The 24,326-nt window shown below is 40.2% G+C and overlaps 1 protein-coding gene and 1 long non-coding RNA gene across 5 annotated transcripts in view; one reads left to right on the top strand and one right to left on the bottom strand.

Moving 5' to 3' along the window:
- The window catches only part of col12a1b (collagen, type XII, alpha 1b), an 80,757-nt gene that overhangs the window by 1,897 nt on the left and 54,534 nt on the right, over positions 1-24,326 (top strand). The window contains exons 4-16 of the mRNA XM_077511034.1: positions 1,365-1,390; positions 3,431-3,547; positions 4,368-4,511; positions 5,001-5,048; positions 5,305-5,568; positions 6,725-6,892; positions 8,974-9,147; positions 9,249-9,539; positions 10,127-10,729; positions 14,472-14,750; positions 15,430-15,705; positions 22,031-22,300; positions 23,278-23,547. Coding sequence (XP_077367160.1) covers positions 1,365-1,390; positions 3,431-3,547; positions 4,368-4,511; positions 5,001-5,048; positions 5,305-5,568; positions 6,725-6,892; positions 8,974-9,147; positions 9,249-9,539; positions 10,127-10,729; positions 14,472-14,750; positions 15,430-15,705; positions 22,031-22,300; positions 23,278-23,547 — 2,930 coding nt within the window. The remainder of the gene's footprint in view (positions 1-1,364; positions 1,391-3,430; positions 3,548-4,367; positions 4,512-5,000; positions 5,049-5,304; positions 5,569-6,724; positions 6,893-8,973; positions 9,148-9,248; positions 9,540-10,126; positions 10,730-14,471; positions 14,751-15,429; positions 15,706-22,030; positions 22,301-23,277; positions 23,548-24,326) is intronic.
- LOC144010644 (uncharacterized) lies at positions 30-7,116 on the bottom strand. 4 transcript variants are annotated; one of them, XR_013281278.1, is made up of 4 exons: positions 6,742-7,116; positions 3,511-3,617; positions 2,210-2,318; positions 30-449 (listed from the first exon to the last, which is right to left on the bottom strand). It is a non-coding gene; the product is annotated as an uncharacterized LOC144010644 (long non-coding RNA). The 4 variants fall into 4 exon arrangements; XR_013281276.1 differs by having other exon boundaries at positions 30-597; positions 6,742-7,115; XR_013281277.1 differs by lacking the exon at positions 30-449 and adding an exon at positions 772-1,517 and having other exon boundaries at positions 6,742-7,115.

The following is a 24,326-nucleotide window of genomic DNA, read 5'->3' as shown; positions in this document are numbered from 1 at the left end:
GGAGAGCAACTTTCGTCATGTTTGTCCGAATGTGTTTTTGGAAACGATGCTTGAATATTTCTGACATGTTTTGTTATTGTTCAAGTCAAATGTTGCAATCTGCGCAGATGATGAGCTCAAGGTGGAAAACTGTCACTGTGCTCATACTTTGCCTGCTCTACAATATTTCTGTGTGGTGAAAAAACAACAACAACAATGATATCATACAAAAACAATTAATAAAAAAATAAAAAAATAAAAAATAAAAAATATATGCTTGTTAGTAGTGTACATAAAGACAAAAATGAATCGATTTTCAAGTAAAAAGTTTCATTTTTAACATAACATTTAATATAATAAAATAAAATAAAAATAAAAAAATGACGCTAACTTCCAGCTGGCACTCTTCCAGCGTGGCAATTATCCATACGGCCACTGGGAGGCGCGCTCGCTCAAAGTCCCCGTGCAGCCTGTCCGAAAAAAAATCGACGAAAAGGGGGGGGGGGGGAGAAGAAGAAAAAAGAAAGAAGGGAAAGCGGCCATCAGGCGAACGTCCAAGTTTCCTGCCGGGTGATTTCTCCTCATGGAACGTGAAGACTAAATATGACTTCAGCTCATCTTTTTCCACAAGTTGAACACCAAGGGGGGAAAGAAAAAAAAAATCAGTCTGCTTATTTTCTCCCGAATGACACAAAGTGACTGCGCTGAAAGAAAAGAAAAAAAAATGAAAACGAGTCTGTTCTGTGTGACCTCCCGTCACCTTGGACAGATCATAAACTCCATCCATACACTTTTTTTTTTGTTTTTTTTTTTGACAATTGCAGTTATTGGTAAACTTTGTAAATCAAAATGCCACCTCTTTAAATACTTGTGACCATAATAAGACACCATGAAAATTCTGTTTATCAAAAAATGAGGCTGGAAATGTAAAATGTTAGTTTTAGATTGTTAGGCTATGATATTTTTTCTCCTGTTTTTTCTGAATATCTTTTTCCCTGTTTTTTTATGACAGAAAAAAAAATTCAGTCAAACAGAAAAAAACAATACTCAAGACAATGCTTAGCAAAAAAAAATAAAAATGTCCAAGTGAATGCAATATGCTTCCATAAAAATGAACTCTGTAATTTTAACACTTCATTTTTTTGTTGTGACTGGAAATAATGCAGCTGAGAAACCAAAAACAAATGAACCAAAATCATGTGGATCCACGTGCAGGCAGGTTGAATGTATTTTGTCGGTTGTGGATTGAAACTTGGGAATTGGAGCCATTGAATGACAAAAAAGGGCCTGAAAGCAAACATCAGTTGACGTCGTGTGGACGAGCGCCGAGCGTCTTCAAGGACATTTTTTGCTTTTTATTTATCTTTTTTTTTTTTTTCTGGGAGGCCGACGCAACATCTCGATTGGTCAGGTTGGTGCTTTTACTCCGCATTGTTCACGTGCCGTCGTGTTCACCTTCCCGGTCAAGTCCGCAACTTCGGTCTGGACTTCACGACAATATTTTGGCGGGGATATTCTTCAACTTGCTGCGGTTGGCGCTGGGCGACAAAAAGAAAATAAAGTTGCGTCGTCTTTTTTTTTTATTTTTCAAAAGGTTGTTGTTTCAAGTAATTCATAAGATTTGTTGTAAAATACAGAATTTTGATTGTTACTCACAAAAAGCTAAAGTGTGGCTGCCTTTTTACTGACCTATTTGTGTATTTGTCTACTAGCATGTTGCTAATGCTAAATATAGCGTGTTGCTAATGTTAATACAAACTTTGTCGGAGTATAACGTTTTTGTTCAACAAAGGTTTATTAGCTGCTAGTTAGCTTTTATTCTATTGTCCTAATTATGCTAGCTAGTCGCTGTTTTCGTAGAGATTTAAAAAGTTTAAGAACAATAAAATAGATAGATAGCTAATTAGTTTTTATTCTTTTGTCCTAATTATGCTAGCTTGTCTCTGTTTTTGTGGAGATTTCAAAAGTTTAAAAACAATAAACTAGCTAGGTAGCTAGCTAGCTAGCTTTGTGCGCGCGCGCGTTCCACGCCAACCTGAAGAGTATCCCGTTAAAATATTCCACAAAGAACAACGGGGTCTTTGTGTACATGACTCTTTTTGTCCCCCAAGTTGTAGCTTGTGTACAACTTGTCATGTACACTTGTGTCATGTTGTCATCATGTACATTTTTTTTTTTGTGTTTGTTTGCTCACAACAAAGACACTTTTTTTGTTTTTGTTTTCCCTCACCAAGAAAAGAAACGTTCTCCTCCCTTTGCCGTTGTGGACGGACGTGGACCAACGTTGGTTGTCGTTGGTCAATTCAACTCCCAAAAAATGTGTTGGATTGACGTCCGCTCTGAAAAACATGAAAACGTCTTTGCAACCATTTTCATGTGCGACGGCAAAGAAAAGACCCGATTTCGTCTACATGTTAAACAAACACATTTAAAAAAAAATAAAAATACATTGATTTGATAATATAAGATGATAGTAAAGTTGTATATGACAGCGAGGGTGTCCAAACTATATATTTTTTTAATGTCGTTAGGGGGGAGCGCCTCATAAGAGTCATTATCGTGAGTAGTAGGGTTGTAACGATAACGGCAGTATCGTGATATCGCCATATTAAAACCGCCACAATATATTGACGTCATCATGTCACGATATTAAAAGCAGCACATCTGTTCAAAAAGTCGGGTTGATTTCATATTGAGCAGTTGTAGCACCCTCTGGTGGTTAGTTGTTTTTTTTTAGTGCAGTTTAATTTTCACAAGGCATCTTTTGGCCCTTCTATGTTTAAAATCCATGAGAATGGTCAGATGAATGTAATATGCTTGTGAACAGAGTCGATATGTGGAGGAATTTCTTATTTAATTAATTAATAATTTATTAATTTATTAACGGATTAATTTATTAATTTGATTAATAATAAAAATGTATTAATTTCTAGTAATGCTTGTATTAGAGAGCCTCAATATATATTTATATATTTTTTATATAATATAATATTTATATATATATATATTATATATAATATTTATAACTTTACAATATAATATATACAATATTGTGTATTTTTTTTGTATGAGCTCATTTTTTTTTTAACAATATTGTGACCATCTTTTGTATCGCCAACCTCCCCCACAATATCCTAATAATTATCGTATCGTGATCTTCATAATCGTGATGTCGTATGGTGATGTTTGGATATCGTTTACATCACTAATCGTGAGGCTCGTATCGCGTATCGTACGTATCGGTTGGACACCCTCGCTTTGGGCATCCAAAATCGATGTGGGCTTTTCTTTGCTCTTGCCGCCTGTCACCTCACCGGAATGTCGTCGTTGTGTTTTGCTCTCAACTAACAACACTTTAAAAAAAAAAAAAAAACATTTATTGTTACAACAATACATTTGCGTGTGGCCGTCCTCGTCAACACGTTTTTTTTTTGTTTTTTTTTGTGCACAGTGGAGCCACCGTCGGATTTGACCTTTCACATCGTGGACGAGCGCACGGTGCAGATGTTGTGGAAAAGGCCGCGCTCGCACCTCGACGGCTACAGGATACACGTGACGTTCGACACAGGTGGGCCGTCCCCGTCCCGTCCTGTCCCGTCCTGTCCCGTCCCCGCCGCGCTAACGAGCGCAGACGCACCCTGCAATTAGGTCGCCACGCACACACAAGCAAAGCATTATTCCTCACACCCTTGAGGGAAAAGCAATTCCACTGCCTTTCCCTTTTTTTTTTTTTTTTTTAAATATATACCAGAACGCCTTTTGGCCTCAGGTGACACATTAAAGTCAGGTTCAATCATCGTAATTTAATATCATTAAAACATATTACAGGTAAACTTAGTGTCGTTTGTCATCGAGACCAAAGCAAAAGCTAAATCATCTTCAATTTGAACCGTCAATAAAAACAAACAAATTAAAAAATAAACAATCAAAATTTCATTGTCAAAAAAATAAACTCAATTTCATATTCAATAAGAACTTTAATATCAATTTTATTGTCATTGAAAACAAGAAAGAGGGATGATGTAACCGTCTTAATTTTGCCGTCAAAGAAATTGGAGGATTAAAAAAAAAAAAAAAATTATTCTCAGTAAATGAACGAGGTGAAATTATTTTGATTTTATTGTCATAAAAAACACTGTAAAGTAAATTATCTAACCTTTGTTGCCATTAAAACAATTGTCTTCATTTTATTGTAACAATTAAACACTAAATTGTCTTCATTTTATTGTTAAGACACTGGAGGCTGAAAAAAAAATTATCTGAATTTTATTAAGAAAAGAATCACAAATATTTAATTTCTTTTTAATTTCCCTTCATTTCCGATTGCCGGGTGGCCGTTGCTGATGCGATGATGTCATCTTTTTTTTTTTTTTTTTTGTGACTTTCAGGAGAACTCGTTCGAGAATTTGCATTGGCGCCTTCGGCCACGTCCACGATCATCTCGGATCTCAGTCAAGACGTGGACTACACTGTCAGCGTTTACGCCTACGCCGGATCCCAAGAGAGTTATCCTGCCTCGGGACAGATCACAAGTGAGTTAGCATTAGCGTGCTAACTTAGCATTAGTATGCTAACTTAGCATTAGCATCCTAAGATAACTTAACATTAGCATTGGCATGCTAACTTAGCATTAACGTTAACATTAGCATGATAAGCTACCACTAGCATGTTAATTTAGCATTAGCATGTTAAACTAGCATTACCATTTGCATGCTAACTTAGCATTAGCGTTAACATTAGCATGATAAGCTAGCATTAGCATGCTAACTTGGCATTAGCATATTAACTTAACATTAGCATGCTAAGTTAGCATGAGCATGCTCAACACTGTGCAGATCTGAAATATGGACTCGTGTTGTTTCCATGGCAACGTGACATTTCTGTGCACTAGTACCGCGACATGTTAAGAAATCAAAACTCTGCACTAGTTGAAATCTGAACGCTACTAGTACTACTAGTGAAGCGTGTGTGTGGGGAAAAAACTTGTTTCATCCCTCAACTCTTGGTATCCAACCTTGCAGTCGAGTCTGGAGGCGGACCCTCAAGAAGGCCGGGCGCAGATGCCTTAAGTAAGTGACATCACTTCCTGTATGAAAGAGCGCAAGTGTAACCCGTGACAACAAGGAGTTCTAAAACGGCCATGCTAACCCAAAGCGAAAGTTGGAATTTATGTTAACATTCTTCTTCCCTTTGAATTCTTCTTAGTATATCACAGTGTCCCTATTTTTAGAACAGACCTGTGGGCTACTCATGTTGTCCCCGGGGCTAACTAGTATCTGCTGGCACCATTAAAAAAAACATCACTTGGCCTGTTTTTCTCTCCAGAATGTCCCGTGAGCGCCGTGGCGGACGTGGTCGTCCTCCTGGCCGGGTCCTGGGCCTCGGACCGGGCCGCCTTCAAGCAGGCGCGCGGCCTGGCGGCGGCCGTGGCCGGGGCCTTTCAGATCGACCACGATAAAACCCGCGTGGCCGTGCTGCAGTTCGCCGGCAACGCGCCCGCCGGCTTCCCGCTGGACCGACACCTGAGCCGACCCGCCCTCTTGCGCGCCATCGGATCGCTGGACGCTCACGACGGCAACGCCAGGACAGGTGCACGCCGTTACAATCCCTTCACGCCTCAACTCATTCACTAACAGCCCTGTAAATCTTTGACGTCAATAGCCGTCAATGGCAGTGAATGAGTTTAAGAACACCTGCACTAGTATCAAATATTAGAAACCACGTTATGTGGATCTGTATGTTGTGTCCATTGAGTGGATGGAGTTTGCTCCTATAGAACTCCATTTTACGAGCTGTCTTCAAAGTGGAAGTAGGTCAGCAATATGTTCACCATCTGTTTTTTTTTTTTGTTTTTGCACACACACACACACACACACACACACACACACACACACACACACACACACACACACACACACACACACACACACACACACACACACACTTATTGGCACAATCTTGATTTTGAATAATGAGTGAATGTAAAGCTGCTCTTCCCCCGCCTTTTATTGAGTCAAGACGCATATTTGACGGGAGACATACCTTCTCATGCCGTCACATGGAAAACAGATTTCATTTCTTCTGTCTGACTTTTGCTGGCATACAACAAAGATGTTTGTTTTTTTTGGTAGGAAATGACCTTTAAACCTTACGTGCTGTTTTGACATTTCATTAGCAATGAAAATAAGCAAAATGGCCGTCTTTCATCCTGACATTTCATGAAAATATTTCAAAATGTCAAACTTTCTCTGGATGAACAGGCCACTGGAGTTTCAGACCAAAAAGTGGAAAAAAAAAAACAGATTTTTGTGGACATCAATAATTTTTTGGGTCACCCCAAAAGTCTTGGCCTATCAGCTATCCAGTCATATAATATAGATCAGTGCATGAACTGCATCGACTTCCTGTTTCCACCATATATGGTCATGACTTCTGTCATCCCCATGTCAGAATTTTTTTTCTCGTGATGAGCTGAGATTCACGCCGTAATCTCGAGCTCCTTCTCAAAAGTTGCGCGCGTGGAGCACAAATCCACAAGCGACACAACGGCGCCACCTACAGGCACCTGTTAGTTATTGCAACCTTCCTCCATGCTTACCCATAGAAAAAACAAACAAAAACATACTTGACGAATATATCCGTCAGTGGCAGTAAACGTTTGGTGCAGTTGAAAACGATTTCCTAATTTGAGGCTATTTTTTTTAATGAGTTTGAGGTTGTTTTGTTTTTGTTTTTCTTTGTTCAGGTGCCGCGCTGGACTACCTGCTGAGCAACACGTTGAGCGAGGCGGCGGGTTCCCGGACGTCCTTCCCCAAAATCGCGCTGATCGTCACGGACGGCGGCGACTGGGACGATTCCGCCGAGCGCTCGGCCAGGCGTCTCCGGAGCCAGGGCGTGGAGATCTTCGTCGCGGGTACGCCGCCGCCGCCTCCTCCTGCTCATCTTCTTCTTCTTCTTCTTTGCGATGGCGCAATGATCCCGCTCGGAATTCCTTCGGCATGAACGAGCCGTTCGCAGGAATGCGAGCGAGCGAGCGAGAGCGCGCCGTCACACTTTCCACACTGCCGAGCGGACGCAGATACACGAACGTTGCCGTGTTGCCACGGCGACCGCCAAACACTCAGCTCATCATCTTCAGCTGGAAGAGATCAAACGACAACCCAGAGGGGGGGGCTCGACACACATGAAAACGATTTACAGTCCGTTTGGGTTGATTGCGGGACCCCCGAGGTCACGTTCGCGAACCGCTTTTCCAGCTCCAAAAAACACGATCTGACAAAAAGTGAATATGAAGTATTTCATTCGATGATGTCGCCACAATGCGAGACGGTCCGTGTACATTGAAGTCGACGCGTGCAACAAAAGTGAGGGCACCCCCCAAGGGAAAGTGTCCCAATTGTGCGGTTTTCTCCCCGGTGTCATGTGACTCGTCAGCGTTCCAACAAGGTGTAAATGGGCAGCAGGTGTGTTCAATTTGCCTTTTTATTGCTCACACGCTGGCCACTGGAAGCTCAACAAGTTGCGGAGAATCTGAAAAAGGAAGCCAGTCGTTTTTGACGAGGGGTGCGAATTGCAGAGTAGCTGCGGATTCGATCCGTATCACCGTTCATCGATGTGATACCGATTAATCCCGATACGATTATTGCAATTCTTTTTTTAACTCAAATTTAGAAAATACTAATCAGTAAACTTGTACACTGTATGATAATGTATTGAACTGAAACATCAACGCTGTATTTAACAAACAGGTTGCAAAATTCTTCTTATTATTATTATTATTATTATTAATATTATTATTATTATTATTATTTAATTTTTATTTCTAATATATTTTTTATATTATTATTATTTATCTGTATCTTTTTTATTTATTTATTTATGCATTATTATTATTATTATTATTATTATTATTATTATTATTATTATTTTCTTTTTATTTATAATCTCTATATTTTTTATTATTATTAATTAATTTATTATCATTTTTTTCTTTTTTAGCCTTATCTTTTTTATTTATTTATTATGATTATTATTATTTTATTTTTTATTTATAATATTATATATATATATATATATATATATTATTATATTATTATTTATTTATGTATTTATTAGGGGTGTGAATTGCCTAGTACCTGACGATTCGATTCGTATCACGATTCACAGGTCACGATTCGATTCGATACCGATTAATCCCGATACGAATGGTCACGATTCGATACCGATTAATCCCGATACGAATTTATAAGTCGATTGTTGCGATTTTTTTCCATTCAAATTTAGAAAATACTATCAGTAAATTTGTACATGTACACTGTAAGATTTGTATGAATATATTTATCTAAAACTTGAGGCTTATAACCGTGAGCCACTGTACACAAACAGTTTGCAATCTGTTTCACATTTGAACAGCATTAAAATAAAAATATTAAGGCTTAATGTGCCGTTCATATAACATTCTTCCATGCTCAAGGTGTGAATCCTAAAAAAAAAAAAAATCGATTCTGCCGATTATTGAATCGATTCGAGAATCGCGCGATGTAGTATCGCGATATATCGCCGAATCGATTTTTTTAACACCCCTAGTATTTATTATTATTATTATTATTATTATTATTATTATTTATTTATTTTTTTGATCCTTATCTTGATTCTTCTATTTTATTTTATCTGCCTTTCTGATTTTGACGACGTTTTTGCTTTGAACAAAAGCGCTTCATAAACGAAACGTAAAGACATAGTCAGACTTCTCAGCGGGTCACGTTTGACTTTTTGGAGTCCTTCAAATTTCGTTCATCTCGATCGTTTCTGGTTGATATTTCCAAGATTTGACTGGAGGACTTTGAAGGTGGTCTGAGCGACTGGATGCTTGAAATCAAATCTGCCCCCAGATGATGAGTTTTCATTTCCTGGAGCGGTGGCGACGCTTTTTCAGTTGAATTTGTAATGGAATACGCACGCCGACATCACGTGTCCCGCCCGTCGCCTTCGCAGGCCTCCAGCAGGCCGACGAGGGGAAAATGAGGACGCTGGCGTCCACTCCCTACTGGAGTCACATCGTCAACACGGCCGCCTCGGACGACATCCGGGAAGTTCAGAGGGAATTGGTCAATCAGGTGTGCGCCGGTGTGGAAGAGCAGCTCAGCTCGCTGGTCAGCGGCGAAGAAGGTGAGTTTGTTTTTTTTGTTTTTTTGCTCGTTTTTCAACTTTCCCGCTCGCCCGCCCCCCCGTTTTGTTGACGCGAGGAAGGCTGTTGTGCTTCCCGGCAGCGGTGGAGCCCGCCTCCAACCTCCAGGTGGAGGAGGTGACGTCCAAGAGCATGAAGCTGAGCTGGAGCGCCTCGCCGGACGACGTGTCGGGCTATAAGGTGCAGATGATCCCCCTGGCGGCGGGGGCGGAGCGTCACGAGCTGTACGTGGGCCGCGCGCAGACCTCGGTGGCGGTCCGGGACCTGAGCCCGGACACCCAGTATCAGATCAACCTGTTTGCGCTCAAAGGCCTGACGCCCAGCGAGCCCGCCGTCGTCCTGCAGATGACTCAGCCGGTCAAAGTGTCCGTGGGTGAGTCCGCGTCGTCAACAGCAACGTCGACATTTATTTTGTCGCTTACGAGCAGTCACTTTCAAATGTTTTGCTTTGTGTTGCAAACTAAAAGTTGAGGTACTAAAAGCTACACATATGCAGCCACTCAAATGATGTAAAAAAAAAAAAAAAAAAAGTTAAGTGAAATGCCCTGGCATGTGGGCTAGGAGAGCCATAGTTGCAGTTGGCCACAAATTAAACTCCTAACTCAAGGCACCATATTAAGAAATATTACCAACTCAAGCTTTGTTGCGGAGTGAATTAAACTCGCACTGTAAGAAAATGGCAATAACTAGAGCTGCAGTGCGCCAAAAATGGGTAAATGGCTTTTCCATTCATTTCAATGGGGAAAGATGATTTGAAATTTGAACAAATTAAACTCGTAGAAATATTACGATTTAAGATTTGTTGCGGCATGAATTAAACTCGCACTGTAAGAAAATGGCAATAACTAGAGCTGCATTCCGCCAAAAACGGGTACATGGCGTTTCCATTCACTTCAACTGAGTCACGAATGGCGTCATCGTTTCTTCCCATGCCAATTTGTCGCCAATCCCCCGTCACAGAGTGTTCCCTGGGCGTGGACGTGCAGGCCGACGTGGTGCTCCTGGTGGACGGCTCCTACAGCATCGGTCTGGCCAACTTCGCCAAAGTGCGAGCCTTCCTGGAGGTGCTGGTGAACACCTTCGACATCGGGCCCAACAAGGTCCAGATCAGCTTGGTCCAGTACAGCCGCGACCCGCACACCGAGTTCCTGCTCAACACTCACGCCGACCTGAGCGGCGTGCTGAAGGCGGTGCGCTCCTTCCCGTACCGCGGCGGCTCCACCAACACGGGCAAGGCCATGACCTACGTGCGCGACAGGATCTTCCAGCTGGCCAAGGGCGCCCGGCCCAACGTGCCGCGCGTCACCATCCTCATCACCGACGGCAAGTCGTCGGACGCCTTCCAGCAGCCCGCCACCAAGCTGCGGGACGCCGACGTGGAGATCTTCGCCGTGGGCGTGAAGGACGCCGTGCGCTCCGAGCTGGAGGCCATCGCCAACGCGCCGGCCGAGACGCACGTCTACACCGTGGAGGACTTTGACGCCTTCCAGAGGATCTCCAAGGAGCTGACGCAGTCCATCTGCCTGAGGATCGAGCAGGAGCTTCGCAACATCCAAAAGAAACGTGAGTCGGCGTCCCTTTTCCGCTTGTTTGTCGACTGCCTAACGTTACGTGATGCAACGCTTAAAACAAACGAATCGGTACGCAAATTTAGCTCATGAACAGAAGCAGTCCATTTCTAACAAAAACAGACTTCCTCCATTAAATCGCAAACAACTATTTTCACTCGTTAAATCCTCCAGACTTTTAATCTTGAGAGGATGTAATGACTCACGGCTCCCGCAGGGAAGAGGCGGAGTTTTAGAACATGTTCCATTGGTTCATAATAATGTGTAAAAGTAGATGAAGTAGGGGGGACACACCAATAATATCGACTGGGAAAAAATATCAAATTGCCCATGTTTGGGCATATGAGGTTTCCATCTGACAGATGATGATTATTTCAACCAGGGGTGGCAAACTGCGGTCCTGCAGGTTTATAGATTCCCCTACTCGAAGTGCAGCTGATTCCAATTAACAGGCTCGTTATCAGGCTTGTGCAGAGCTTGCTGATGAGCTGATGATAAATCAGCCGTTTTGAAGGAGGGAAATATCCAAAACCTGCAGGACTGCGGCCCTCGAGGACCGGATCTCGCCACCCCTGATTTAAGCACATTGTGTAAAATGGTTGTACCCACACATTGAATCCTTATTAAAATACACTTCGGATAACATCACTTGGAAGTTTATTTTAGTTCACTAAAACGAACGGAAAAAAACAAACAAAAACTATTTGGTTAACGAAGTAAAATAAAAACGAAAACTAACTGAAACTACATTTTATGTTTACAAAATAACTAAAATTGTAGCAAAAATGTCCTTTCTTTTAATCTTTGGGAATGAATTTGGGGATCATTTGAAATGTGAATTTTAGTTGATTTTATTTTGATATGAAGCAGAATAAGAAGTGATGTCATCTAGCACTAGCCAATAGAAAAACACCTTAAGATGACGTCGCTCCATGGTGTTTTTTAAATATTGCGCACGTCTTATACACATTTCTTTTTTAAAACTAAAACTAATACTGAAACTAACACACTAAAACTAAAACGCAGCATTTATTAAGTAACTCACACTAACAAAACCCCCCTGAAAACTAATTAAAACTCAATTTCAAAAACAAAACGAAAATGAAATCAAAATAACTCAAATGAAAAATTCCCAAACTATGATCAAAGAAAACTGTCCCACTTCAACGTTACTGTAAAACGGACACAAAATACGAATCTTACTATACGTAAACACCAAACTGAGGACTTGTGTGTTTCATCTCTAGCTTAACGCTAGTAAATAATACAAAACACCATAGACAAGCTAATGAAAATTAGCATGAATGTGACCTTCAGTTTTGGGACTCTTCTTCTTGCTGTTTGTGACACTGCATGTCTTCCGGTAGAGCTCAGTGCTGCCTGGCATGTTGTGGCCAAAATGTGGTACTGCATTGACGGCGCCCGACGATAAAACTGTGGACTTGTACCATAAAAAAAGGCAAAAAAACATGAAGAGCAGTCAAATGCGCTTGTCTGGCGTACATCACCTCCATCTGGACGTTCAGTCGACTTGTTCGACGTTGAAACGGCGCTGATGGATTTTGTGCATGTTTGACTTTTTACGAGCGTCAAAGCCAGGAAACTGAAAACGAACACCGACTGTATCGCCGCGCTTCAACACGTTGTGCTTCATGTTTTTTGCACACACGTTGACCTGCGAGCTTGTGGCAAGTAGGGGTAGACCGATTATCGGCCGGACCGATTATCGGCGCCGATATTTGGCATTTTGACAAATATCGACATCTCAGTGAGATGCAGGCAACTTTTTATTTGCGGATAATAATAAAAATAAAAACTATAAATAAATACATAATAAAATAAATAATTACATACATAAATAAAATAAATAATAAATAAAATAAATTTAAATAAATAAATAAATAATCTATTTACTTGTTTATTATTATTATTATTATTATTATTATTATTATTATTATTATTATTATTATTATTATTTATTTTCATTTTTTTTTTTTTTTAGGTTAACAAATGCTAATGACCCCTGGAAGCTCCCTGCAATTTTTTTTTATATTTTTTTAAACAAATCTGTTAATATATTTAAAAGAAAATGTTTTTTTTTTTTTTTCTATTTTACTGCAAATGAATATCGGCTTGAAATATCGGTTATCGGCCTCCTTGACTACCCTATAATCTGTATCGGTATTGGTCTTGGAGAAAATAAACCATATCAGTCTATCATTCACGGAAAGGTCATGCAGGAGGGTCAAGCCGTCCTTCCGTCTGTCCGTCAGGTGTGCGTCGAGGCGATAAACAACGGGAGCGTGACGAGCATTCCTCATGGCCGACATCTGCTCGTCAAGTTCCGACAAGCAACGTCTGCGCTTTTTTTTCCAAGGGGAAAGACTTTTTTTTTTTCTCTCTCTTTTCTTTTCGCTTCTGCCAGGAGCGACTGTGTGACTCACATTCCTTGGAACGGCATATTATGTAATTTAAAAATTTTTTTTTTAATTTTTTTTATATAATGATATTCTGTCAACAGCGAACTTGACAGTAGCTGCTTTGAAACGACGAACGTGAATCGATCAAAAGAGTTGACTGATGTGTCTGCCGACATGTATCGCATGTGGATGGATGACATCTGTCTTCATCATGTCTTCAACTGCTCCGTCCCCTTTTTTTTTTTTTTAACTTCATCTGTTGTTCCTTTTCAGGCGTGTTTTTGCCCACATAGCAACGCTGCGTCTGCATGGTCTGCGGTGATCTCCATGAGGCTCGGAAAAAAAACAAAAAACACAAAAAACTTTTTGATGACGCCTGATGGCTGACAGACTCGTTTTGGAAGCGTTTTGCCGGCTGCTACGTTACGTTTAGCTTGCAACACTGACAACTTCATTAGAAAAGTGAAAATCACCGTTGCTAATGATGCACGTCATGGCAACTAGAGTCCATGACGATATAATCCACGATAATCTACGATAAAACTAATCATAAAATAAAAAAATAGATAATAATAATAATAATAATAATAATAATAATAATAATAAATAAACTAAATAAATACATAAACATCAATAAATAATAGTAAAAAATAAATAGATATCATTACATAATAATAAAAAATAAATAAATATAAATAAATAATAATAATAAAATAAATAATAATAATACAAAAAAATAACAAAATAATTAATAAAATTATAAAAAATAAATAAATAAATATAAATACATAATATAATATATAAATATATAATATATATAAATATAAATAAAATAATAATAATAATAATAATAAAATAAATAACGATAAATTACTCATATGTCTTCTTCGTCTGAAGACTTGCGTCCATTTCTCCACCACTTTTATGAGGCACCAAATAATTGCTCAATAAGTCATGAACAATTGAGCCGTCATAGTGGCTGTGTATTAACTACAAAATCTCGCGATACTTGCGTAGACGTATCGATAATCTATCGGGAGACAAAGTATCACCATTTATCGTGATATCGATATATCGACACACTCCCATCCCATATGCAACAATTTGGTTTCTATAAATATCTACCGGTGTTTACATTTTCAAACGATGTCCTAGGAAATCCCAATGTGCTATAACTACTGAGCTATTTTTAGAACAGGTCCATTGGTCTTCATATCGACTTTACGGACTTTACCTTTAAGAATGCATAGACATGAATCCATTTTTTTTATATTTGCAAGCAAGTTACCCGGCCGTTGTGGTCGTCTTCTTCTTCAGGTCTGGTCCAGCCCAGAGACCTGACCTTCTCCGAGGTGACTTCCAGAAGCTTCCGGACCTCGTGGAGGACGGACGCCGAGGACGCCGAGTCCTTCCTGGTCCAGTTCAGACCGGCCGACGCCCCCGACGGCCATCTGGTGTCCATGTCGGTCCCCGGGGACACGCTGAGCGCCGTCCTGCCGTACCTGAGCCCGCTCACCCGTTACCAAGTCAACGTTTCGGCTCAGTACGAGCGGGGCGACAGTTTGCCCCTCGTCGGATACGAGACCACCTTAGAGGGTTCGTTGATGTCTCACGTCCTTGAAAAAAATAAATAAACGCTTCTCACACGTTTAGTCTAGCAATTAATAAAATTGAGTTAAAATTTAAAAAGAGGTACAGTACTGTAAAAAAAAAAAAAAAAAAAAATGAGTGTGATATTGATTTGTGTGGAGGTCATTTTTCTGCCACTAGATGGCATAATTGCGTTTGTTTGACGTTTTTTGCACATTTTTCAAATTGTAAAAGTCTCCACAAATGTGCATTATTCAACGTGGGCGTATCTGTTGCGTTTGCGACTGGAATTCCTGCAGTGCAGGCATTTTTTGGAGGGGGGGGGGGTTACATAAATTGTGCAATAAAAAAAAATTGGAGGCGTTAAACTAACTTTAAATTACCTCAAAATTAACGCACTAATTTTGACACCCCTAGTTTTAATGCAATGGGCTTTGATGCAGCTTCTGATGTGAATAAGTGGCTTCAAGCAAGGGTAGTTATTAGAAAAAACGGCCAGCAGGTGGCAGCAGAGTATAAAAGATCAGCCAGGGCCATGTTGCAACAAGCTCTTTTTGACAGTGTTTTCGCTAGCAAAGTGAATAATGATGAAACGTAGCTATATTATAAATATCCTAATGCTAATTGCTGCAAAACTGAAACAGATACAAATATACTTTTTTTTTTCTTTTTTTTCTTTGTTTAGAACAAAGTCCGGTTCGCAACGCGAGAGTGTCCCAGGAGACCACGGACAGCTTCCGCGTGTCCTGGCAGCCGGCGCGAGGAGCCGTGCTCCGCTACCGCTTGACCTTCCGACCCGTGGACGAGGCGGGGGCGGAGCTGGAGGCCAGCACGGTCGGCGACGAGCCCACCATCGTCCTGCGGGGGCTTCGGCCCAGGACCACCTACCTGGTCCACGTCAACGCCGAGTACCGATCCGGTCCGGGGCCGTCGCTGCAGACGCAAGGAACCACCAAAGAAGGTGAGCTGGCAGCCAAATTGTCAGTCTCAGAAAATTGACTTACAAGCCCGGTCACGGAACTCGTTTCACTTGTAAGTCAAGGTGCCGCTCTATACTGACGTGATGAGTAATAATAAGAAATTGATCATCATCATCATCATAATAATAATAATAATAATAATAATAATAATAATAATAATAATTATTATTATTATTATCATATAATAATCGCGATTCGTTCCGTATCACGATTCATAGGTGACGATTCGATTCAATACCGATTAATCCCGATAAAAATCTGTCGATTATTGCTTTTTTTTTTTTTTTTTTTTTTTTTTTTTTTTTTTTTTTTTTCTCATTACAAGCAGCATATACCTTCAGTGTTCCAGTCTTGTTTCATTGGAAAACATTGAACAGTATCGGCGAAATAACAAATGGGTTGTTTTAACTGCACATGAAGTAGTTCTCTCAAATCAAAATGAAAATCCGATTAATCATCTCAACAGAAGAGAACAGTTGGCTGACTTTTTCTGAGGGGGGACATCAGACGGGTGCAAAAGATCGGTTTATTTTTCACCAATTGGCCGATCACCGATCTTCCAAAATTAATGAAATCGGGACCGAGAAATGGGCCATCCGATCAATCGGTGCACCCCTGCGACTAATAATAAGAATATTTAATAAATCAGAGGGGCAAAAAAATAATAATTCTCTTGTGCGAATAAAACCAGTCGGCTCCAAATTGTTGCGCTTGTCACTACACGTTGCTGGCATGGAAAGATGAAGAAAGACACCGTTGATGAGTTGTGGTTTGAATGCGTTTGAATATTTTCGGAGCTTTATCCCGCGGCACACCTGATCAGCTTTCACCTAAACGCGCTTGCGAATGACTCGCCAGCCGCCTGCATGCGCCTCGGCTCTTGTTAGCATGGTTGCTAACGTTACCGTTCGTCTGTTGCGTGCGGCGCCTGTACACAATGAGGTCACATTGCACACACGCACACGCACGTTTGTCTTTGTATCATCGCGGGGACTTTCCCTAAGCTCAACCATCCAAAATGATTGCCTACCCCGAACCTCAACCATAACCCAATGCAAATCTAAACTCTAAAACCAAGTCTTGACCCTCCAAAAAGAGGTCTGAACTTGTGGGGACCACCAAAATGTAACCACAGTATCAATTCGGTCCCCACAAAGTTAGTTAAACCCGGAAAAACACGTGTGCATGGTCCCCACAATGTAGCAAAGACAACAAAGACACAGTCGTGCACACACGCACGCTAGCTGGGTTAGCTCAGATCCCGTCAGTCACTTGTTGAACTTTCATGTTGCAATTTGCCGTTTTGGCTTCTTAGAAGTCGGAATGTTTTTTTTGTTAAACGACGACGACAACAAAGGGACGCAATTTATGTTGTTGTCTCGTTGGTCCCCGTCGCCGTCTTTTTTGTTCTCGGTTGTTGGATGCGTGTTGCAAATGTGCTAACGTGCAGCCAAAATCGGGACAAAGTGTCCTGGAATGTTTTGCTCATGGATCCTGTTGTCTAGGTCTAGTCCTGTTTCTCCTTTGGAGTCAAATTATTTTGTCCTGAGTCTGGCTGCACTTGTCATTCTAGTCATAGTCGAAGTGCTCGTGCCTCTTCTGGGCTTGTGATTCAGGTCTTGGCTCAACTTCTGTCTCGGCTTCTGTTTCCAGGCAGTTTCGGGTTCCATTTGGACTTTGTGGTCTGGTTCTGCTCGAGTTGTGTCCTAATATGACTTTGAGTTGTGGCGCATGTTTTTTTTTTTTGGTTCACACTCTCCATTTGTTGCTGTACTTCTGCTTTTGGTTTTACCTCTGATTTCTGTTTCTTGGTCACGGTCTGGTTCTTGAGGTTCTACTAGTCTTGTAGTTCCCGAGATCTGTTTCTGTCTCTAGACTGGCCTAGAAACAAATTTATTTTTTTTTTTTTTAGGTTTCGGTCTCGTTTCAGAATCGAAGGCATTTTTACTTGGTCTAGTCTCAGGATTTTTAGTCAAGACCAAGTACTACTGAGAAACACAGAATGGCTTCCTGGTGTTGCCCAGGCCACGCCCCCCTACATTTGAGATTTGTTTCATTGTACTATTGCAAGAATTTGCAGAATTTGCTTTTGTTCTAAATGTTATGAAAAAAACATACTGGTCATTTTGTTCAATTTTTTTTCAGTCTTGGACTTGTCTCGGTCTCTACCTCCAAAAGTCCTCGGTCTTGTCTCGGTCTCAAGACTCTCTAGTCTCGATAACGTCTTGGTCTCAATTGATGAAGTCTTGACAACAACGCAAGGTTCTACTTTGAGGTGCACTTCTGCTTCAATCTCTGGTTCGGTTCTTTCCACAAATGTTGACGTTTCACAGTTGGCCAAATTTGCGACATGTGGAACGGGAACACAGGAAGTGTGATTGAAAGTGATCCTCAGGCAAGTCGTCAAGCGGGAAGCTCGGGAGAACTGTGGTGACAAAAAAAATAAATAAAGTACTCTTGATGAACTTCAACAAGTGAGAAAAATATCCCAGGGTTTCTTTTCCCCTAGTGTAATTAAGTCTCTGGTGGAATAACCTTATTTATTGATTGATTGAATTTGTATTTTTTTATTTTATTATTTGTTCTCATTGCTGCTGGACATGTACATTTCCCAGAGGGATCAATAAAGTCAAGTCTAAGTCTAAGTCTAATAATAATAGTATAATAGTATATACTATAGTAATAGTATAATGGACATGGATTAACGTCCTTATAACATCATTAACTGCGCCACGCAATGCATTCTGGGAACAATATATATGCAAAACAGGTCGATTTAACACGTCCGGAACTTATATCGGCAAAATATTGTCACGTTCCATTTGCATTTGTGTTATTTTTCGGAACAATTTGATTACAGTTGAGCTCCCTAATTGAGGGCTGGTCCACGAAAATCTGCGTTTAAATGACGGTCATCGTTCTGAAGTTATATACGGTTATTTTCGTTATATGCGGCCCACTTGATCATATATTGTCCTCCATGAGCTCACATGAGTTTGACACCCCTGGTTTCAACAAACCATATTTTGTCGAGCTAAAGTCCGCTAGCTTCATGCTAACGTCACAGAGACGCTAACAGAAATTAGCATGTACGTTTTATGGCGTTCTGTCGGTGTTGCAACTTTTTCCTCTGAGGCCTGTTTAGTTTTATTTTTAAAATGTGCAGCAAGCCAATAAAAAGTGTGCGGCAGGCCGCAAATGTCCCCCGAGTTCATATGTGGTTGATGTATGCTTATTTGTACAATGAACCCCTCTCGCCCCCCCCCCCCCCTTTTTTTTTTCACAAGGGGATGCATTCCAGACCCGCCCGCAATACATGAAAATCTGCAATATTGACCCACCATAAAAGAAAGAATTTTTTTTTTTTTAAATCGGACTTCAAGTCCGTCAACATTTACACTTATAAAACTAGTGCAATGTCTCCCTTTTTTTTTTTATTGAATTTGAAAACGAGCCTCATATTTTACATATCTGAATTGTGTTGCACGACTTCCAGTCAAAGCAAATTGCGCCGTGCTCTTAAAAACACATAAAAAAAACTGGAAACATCTGTAAGTGTGTGGTTGGATTGCAAAAGATGATCTATTTCTCGATCGTTTGTCCTCGGGGAGCCAAATAACGAGAAGCTCGAAATGAGCCGAGCGCTCGCCGCTTGAGCTCGTTAGCGACGGCGAGCGAGCAGTTAGCGAGCAGTTAGCGGGCACTTAGCAGCCTTTTCACATCCAGCGCTTACGCAACGTGACTGTTGGTGTAGATTTGTGTGTTTTTTTTTTTTTGCTCAACTCCAGTCTTGTATTCCCGCTTTAAAAGTAAAAAAAAAAAAAAAAAGAGCCAAAGCTCCCGTTGTGAGGAAAACATCTGATCCGATTTAGCTGCCGAATGTGCCCCCCCCCCAACTACTGGCTAAACTGTGCTTCGCGGCTAATGGACTGTTTGGATTTTTGCTGCTTTGACTAAGTGGGAGCCAAAAACCACACACATTAAGCAAAACAGCCACAGTCATTTGTGACTTTTCATTATTTTCATGCTCTTTGTTGTCTGGGAATCAGGATTATGTGTCAGACTAAACAAATGAAGGGCAAACAAGGTCAACATATCTTAATGTAATGTAATGTAATCGATTGTAATGTAATCGATTGTAATGTAATGCAATCTAATGTAATCTAATCTAATGTGATATAATGTAATGAATTGATTGTAATGTAATGCAATGTAATCTAATCTAATGTAATGTAATCTAATGTGATATATTGTAATGTCTATGATTGTAATGTAATCGATTGTAATGTAATCTAATGTAACGCAATCTAATATAATATAATCTGATGTAATGTAATCTAATGTAATGTAATCTAATGTGATATAATGTAATGTAATTGACTGTAATTTAATTTTATTATTATTATTTTTATTTATATATGTATAGTTAGATTTATGTCTTATTATATATATTAGATTTATTTATATTATTTTATATATTATATTATGATTTTTTTAATATTTAAAAAAATATTTATTATTATTTGTTATTGTTTATTTATTTATTTTATTTTTTACTTATATTATTATTATTATTATTATTATTATTATTTAATGATTAGTTTTATCTTAGATTATCGTGGATTTATGACCTGACCAATATATCGATAATTGTGAGATAAGATCGTTATCGTGCGCCTTGTATTGTATATCGTATCGTATCGTGAGGTACCCAGAGGTTCCCGCCCCTAATGTGATCTAATGTAATGTAATCGATTGGAATGTAATCTAATGTAATCTAATGTAATCACTTGTAATCTAATGTAATGTAATCTGTCTCTAATGGACAAAGCAGGCTATTTCCTGGTTGCGCTTACGTTGAATGTTTTCAAGTTGGGGTTAAGCCCACCAACGGTAATTCGCTTCCCCATTTTCAAGCGGATTGTGAACAAAAAGCGCTGAAAAGTGTTGCATGCAACAGGAGAGCCTTTTTCGCCTTAATGGCATTTAAAGATGTCTCCAATTAGACGCTGGAAAAAATGTCTGCGTGGCGGCGGCGGCACTTCTCCTATGCATGCGGCGTTTGAGCGTACGCGGCGCACCTCCCACGTGACGCTGGTCTTGCGGCTCGCAAGCGCCACTTGAAGATGATGAAAAACGGCAGAAGCGTCTGCCTGTCAAAACAGAAGTCTGCGCCACCTGATTGAATACGCGTAACGTCAGCGTCTTTTCATTTCCTTTTTGGATTTACGACGCTCTCGCCGGCCAGACATCTTTCATGTGTTATTTGTCACATTTTCAAGCGCTTTTCAGTGTCATCGGCGTTTTCAGCGGCACCCGACTTCGATGTGTTTCGGTTGGCGCGTCGAGGAAACAAATCATTTCCATCATAAGCGGCCGCCATCTTTCCATCTTTCGCTTTGGGAACGCGACCGTGTGTCTGCTCCGCTCGGGCCACTAAATCTCCATCTCGCGATGTCGGGTCAGCGTCTGAAAAAAAAAAAAGGAATCGAGTCATTCCAAACAAATACGTTTGATTGTTGTCACCGTACGCAACATGGAAAAGATTACAATACAAATACGACAGCAAAATCTCGTTTATTCCAAAACATATCAGCGTAGTACGGCTGCTTAATTATGGAAAAAATAATAATTATCGTGATTATTTTGCCAATAATTGAAATCACGATTATTCAAACGATGATTTATTTTTGGTACAAAAACAAGAAAATGTTTACACATTAAAAAAATATTAAGACCAATTAAAAAAAAATGAAATACTATAATTGTTATTTTATTTATGTATTTATTTATTTATTTATTTATGTTGGTAAAAACTTGAAGTTTGATTTGATTTTTGATTTTATTTTTTTTTTATTTGACTTGAGTAAAATGATCTTTTTTTTTGGGCACAAAACAAGAAAGTGTTTAAACGTAAAACAAAACAAATACAAAATATTAAGACAAATAAAAATTTTTTGAAACACTATATTTAACCAAAAGTATTACATTAGTTACTTTAAAATAAAAAAAAAAAGGTGCAAATGTATCAATTTAAACAACTCAAAAATTAGTACAGTATTTGTAAGCTTTTTTTTTTTTTTTTTTAATGATGATGATGATGATTTTGTAATTGCGGAGTGTAATAATTGAAATTGTATTTGGATTTCGATTAATTGCACAGCCCTAATTATAAGTTATTTCCTTTTTTTATTTTTTTGAATCGTTCACCCTGAATCGGCCTCCTGTCTGTTCCATGTGTTTGTTGCATGTTGCACTTGCTACCTCGTTGACCATCTTTGACGTTTTTTTTTTTTGTGCCGGCAGAGGCGGGGCCTCCTCGAAACCTGATCACGGGGGACGTGACGGAGCGCAGTTTCTCGGCGCGGTGGACGGCCGCCCCCGGCGACGTGCGGGCGTACCGCGTCCGATGGCAGTCGGCGTATTCCGAGGAGGCCGGCGAGAAGACGGTCCGGGGGGAGCAAACGGACACGGTGCTGGACGGCCTGAGCCCCGAGACGCTCTACCAGGTCTCGGTGCTGGCCGTTTACGACCACAAGGACAGCGAGCCGCTCACCGGATACGAAACCACCGACGGTAAGAACGCCGTTGATACGCTAAAAGAGAACACGATGGCGAATTGTGGTTTGGTTGATTGTTCCATTGAATCATCGATTATGCACAACTCATTTATCGGCAATGATTTGGATTGTTAAGGGGGCAAGACAAGATAACATTTTTGCAACTTCTGCCCCTTCTCCAACTTTACATTTTTAATCGTCTTTTTGTTTGCATCATTTTTTGGTCGTTTGAAATGAATCAACATTTTTTCCGATTGTTCTGATGGATGTTTTAGACCAAACCAGTAACTGAATCATCATCAATTTTAGGGGTGCACCGATGGATCAGCCGGACGATTTATCGGCCCCAATTTTGTTAGATTTGGAAGATCGGTGATCGGCCAATCCCTTTGGATTTGGATTATTTTGCCGATATTGTTCAATGTTTACTGAAGGTCTATGCTGCTTGTAATTTTAAAAAGAAAAAAAAATCGGTATGAGCAAAAATCGTGATCGGCAGGTCAAACTTTTTAAAAGATCGGGGATCGGCTGGAAAATTGCGATCGATGCACCCCTAATTTTTGACGATTTTTCTGATGGATGTTACACCCCAATAATCAGTACGTATCTCGATATACGGCGTAATTCAAGGATGCGATGATTTTTGTTACTTGAAACGATTAATCCACGATCAAAATACTTGTGGCTGAATTTGACAATTTGCCGATTACTGGTAAAGAGCAGGCACGTCGTTTTATGTGTTGCTGGCCGTGATGATGCGTACTTTCCGTTAGTTAAAAAAAAAATATCGAGAGTAGGAAACATTTCCACGTTGCAATATTCTCTTGTAAACGTTTTGAATCAGCATGTTCAAGTTAAGCCTTCATTCCATTTTTATTGCCATTTTATTGGCGGAAAGGAAAATGTGCTCTCGCGCTCGCTTGACGAGTTTTGCCACGCAGCAATCTGCCAGTCGGCCATTTTTATTTTTGTTTTTTTTTTCCGTCCCCGCAGTGTCGGCGGAGGCGCGGCGGCTGCGCGTGAGCGACGAGACGGAGCGCAGCATGAGAGCCACGTGGGTGCCGGCGCCCGGCAAGGTCCTGCACTACCGGCTCAAGTACGTCCCCGCCGACGCCGGCGGGCGGGAGGCGGTCCTCAAGGTGCCCGCCGGGGTCACCTCCAGCGTGCTGAAGAGGCTGCAGCCGCTAACCACTTACCGCATCACCGTCCATCCCGTCTACAAACGCGGGGAAGGGAAAGCGAGGCAGGGCCTGGGAAGCACGCGTACGTCTTGCAGCCCCGCCCACCACACATTGCGCAATCTTGGCACTCACGAGAAGTGCTGTCGACTGATGATGACGTCACATGTTGGGGAACGGCCAATCATGGCTCACCCGTTTTCCGGGTTTAGGTCAGTCGTGACTGGTCGCCGCCGACTTCCTCAGCACAGGTGATGTCATCATCAGTCGACATGACAGCAAGCAGAAAAATGACTTTTTATATGTATTAAAGGTACATGAAAAATAATGAAGTTACCACGTTAATTATAGACGAAATTTGTGGAATATGAGTTATAAATCACAATCGGGATCGAGTTTTATTGTCGTGTATGAGATTAAATTTCAATTCATTAGGAATTTGTCTCGATGATTGGTGCATACATGAGACATTCGGTAAAAGATAAAATAAATACATAAATAATTAAATAATTATGACACCCAAAGAAATATGAATGAAGTTCATTTTGTTATGAAAAAGAAAAAAAACTATTATGAGCTCGCTCAAAATAAATAAATGAAAATAAAAAATAATTATGACCCCCCCCCCCCAAAAGATATATAGACGAAGAGTTCAAGAGTTTTTGTTATGGAAAAAAAAAAAAAAATTCTGGCGCTCAAAAAAATTTAATAAATGAAATAAAAAGTAAATAAATAATTATGACTCCCCCTCAAAGAAATATAGTTGAAGTTCATTTTGTTAAATAATAATAATAATAATAATAATAATAATAATAATAATAATAAATTCGATTTGTAATGCACTTTTCATCAGCATGATCCCAA

This window comes from Festucalex cinctus, chromosome 21, assembly GCF_051991245.1.
Source record: "Festucalex cinctus isolate MCC-2025b chromosome 21, RoL_Fcin_1.0, whole genome shotgun sequence".
Lineage (NCBI taxonomy): Eukaryota > Metazoa > Chordata > Actinopteri > Syngnathiformes > Syngnathidae > Festucalex > Festucalex cinctus.
This window is presented reverse-complemented; position numbering and strand designations above follow the sequence as displayed.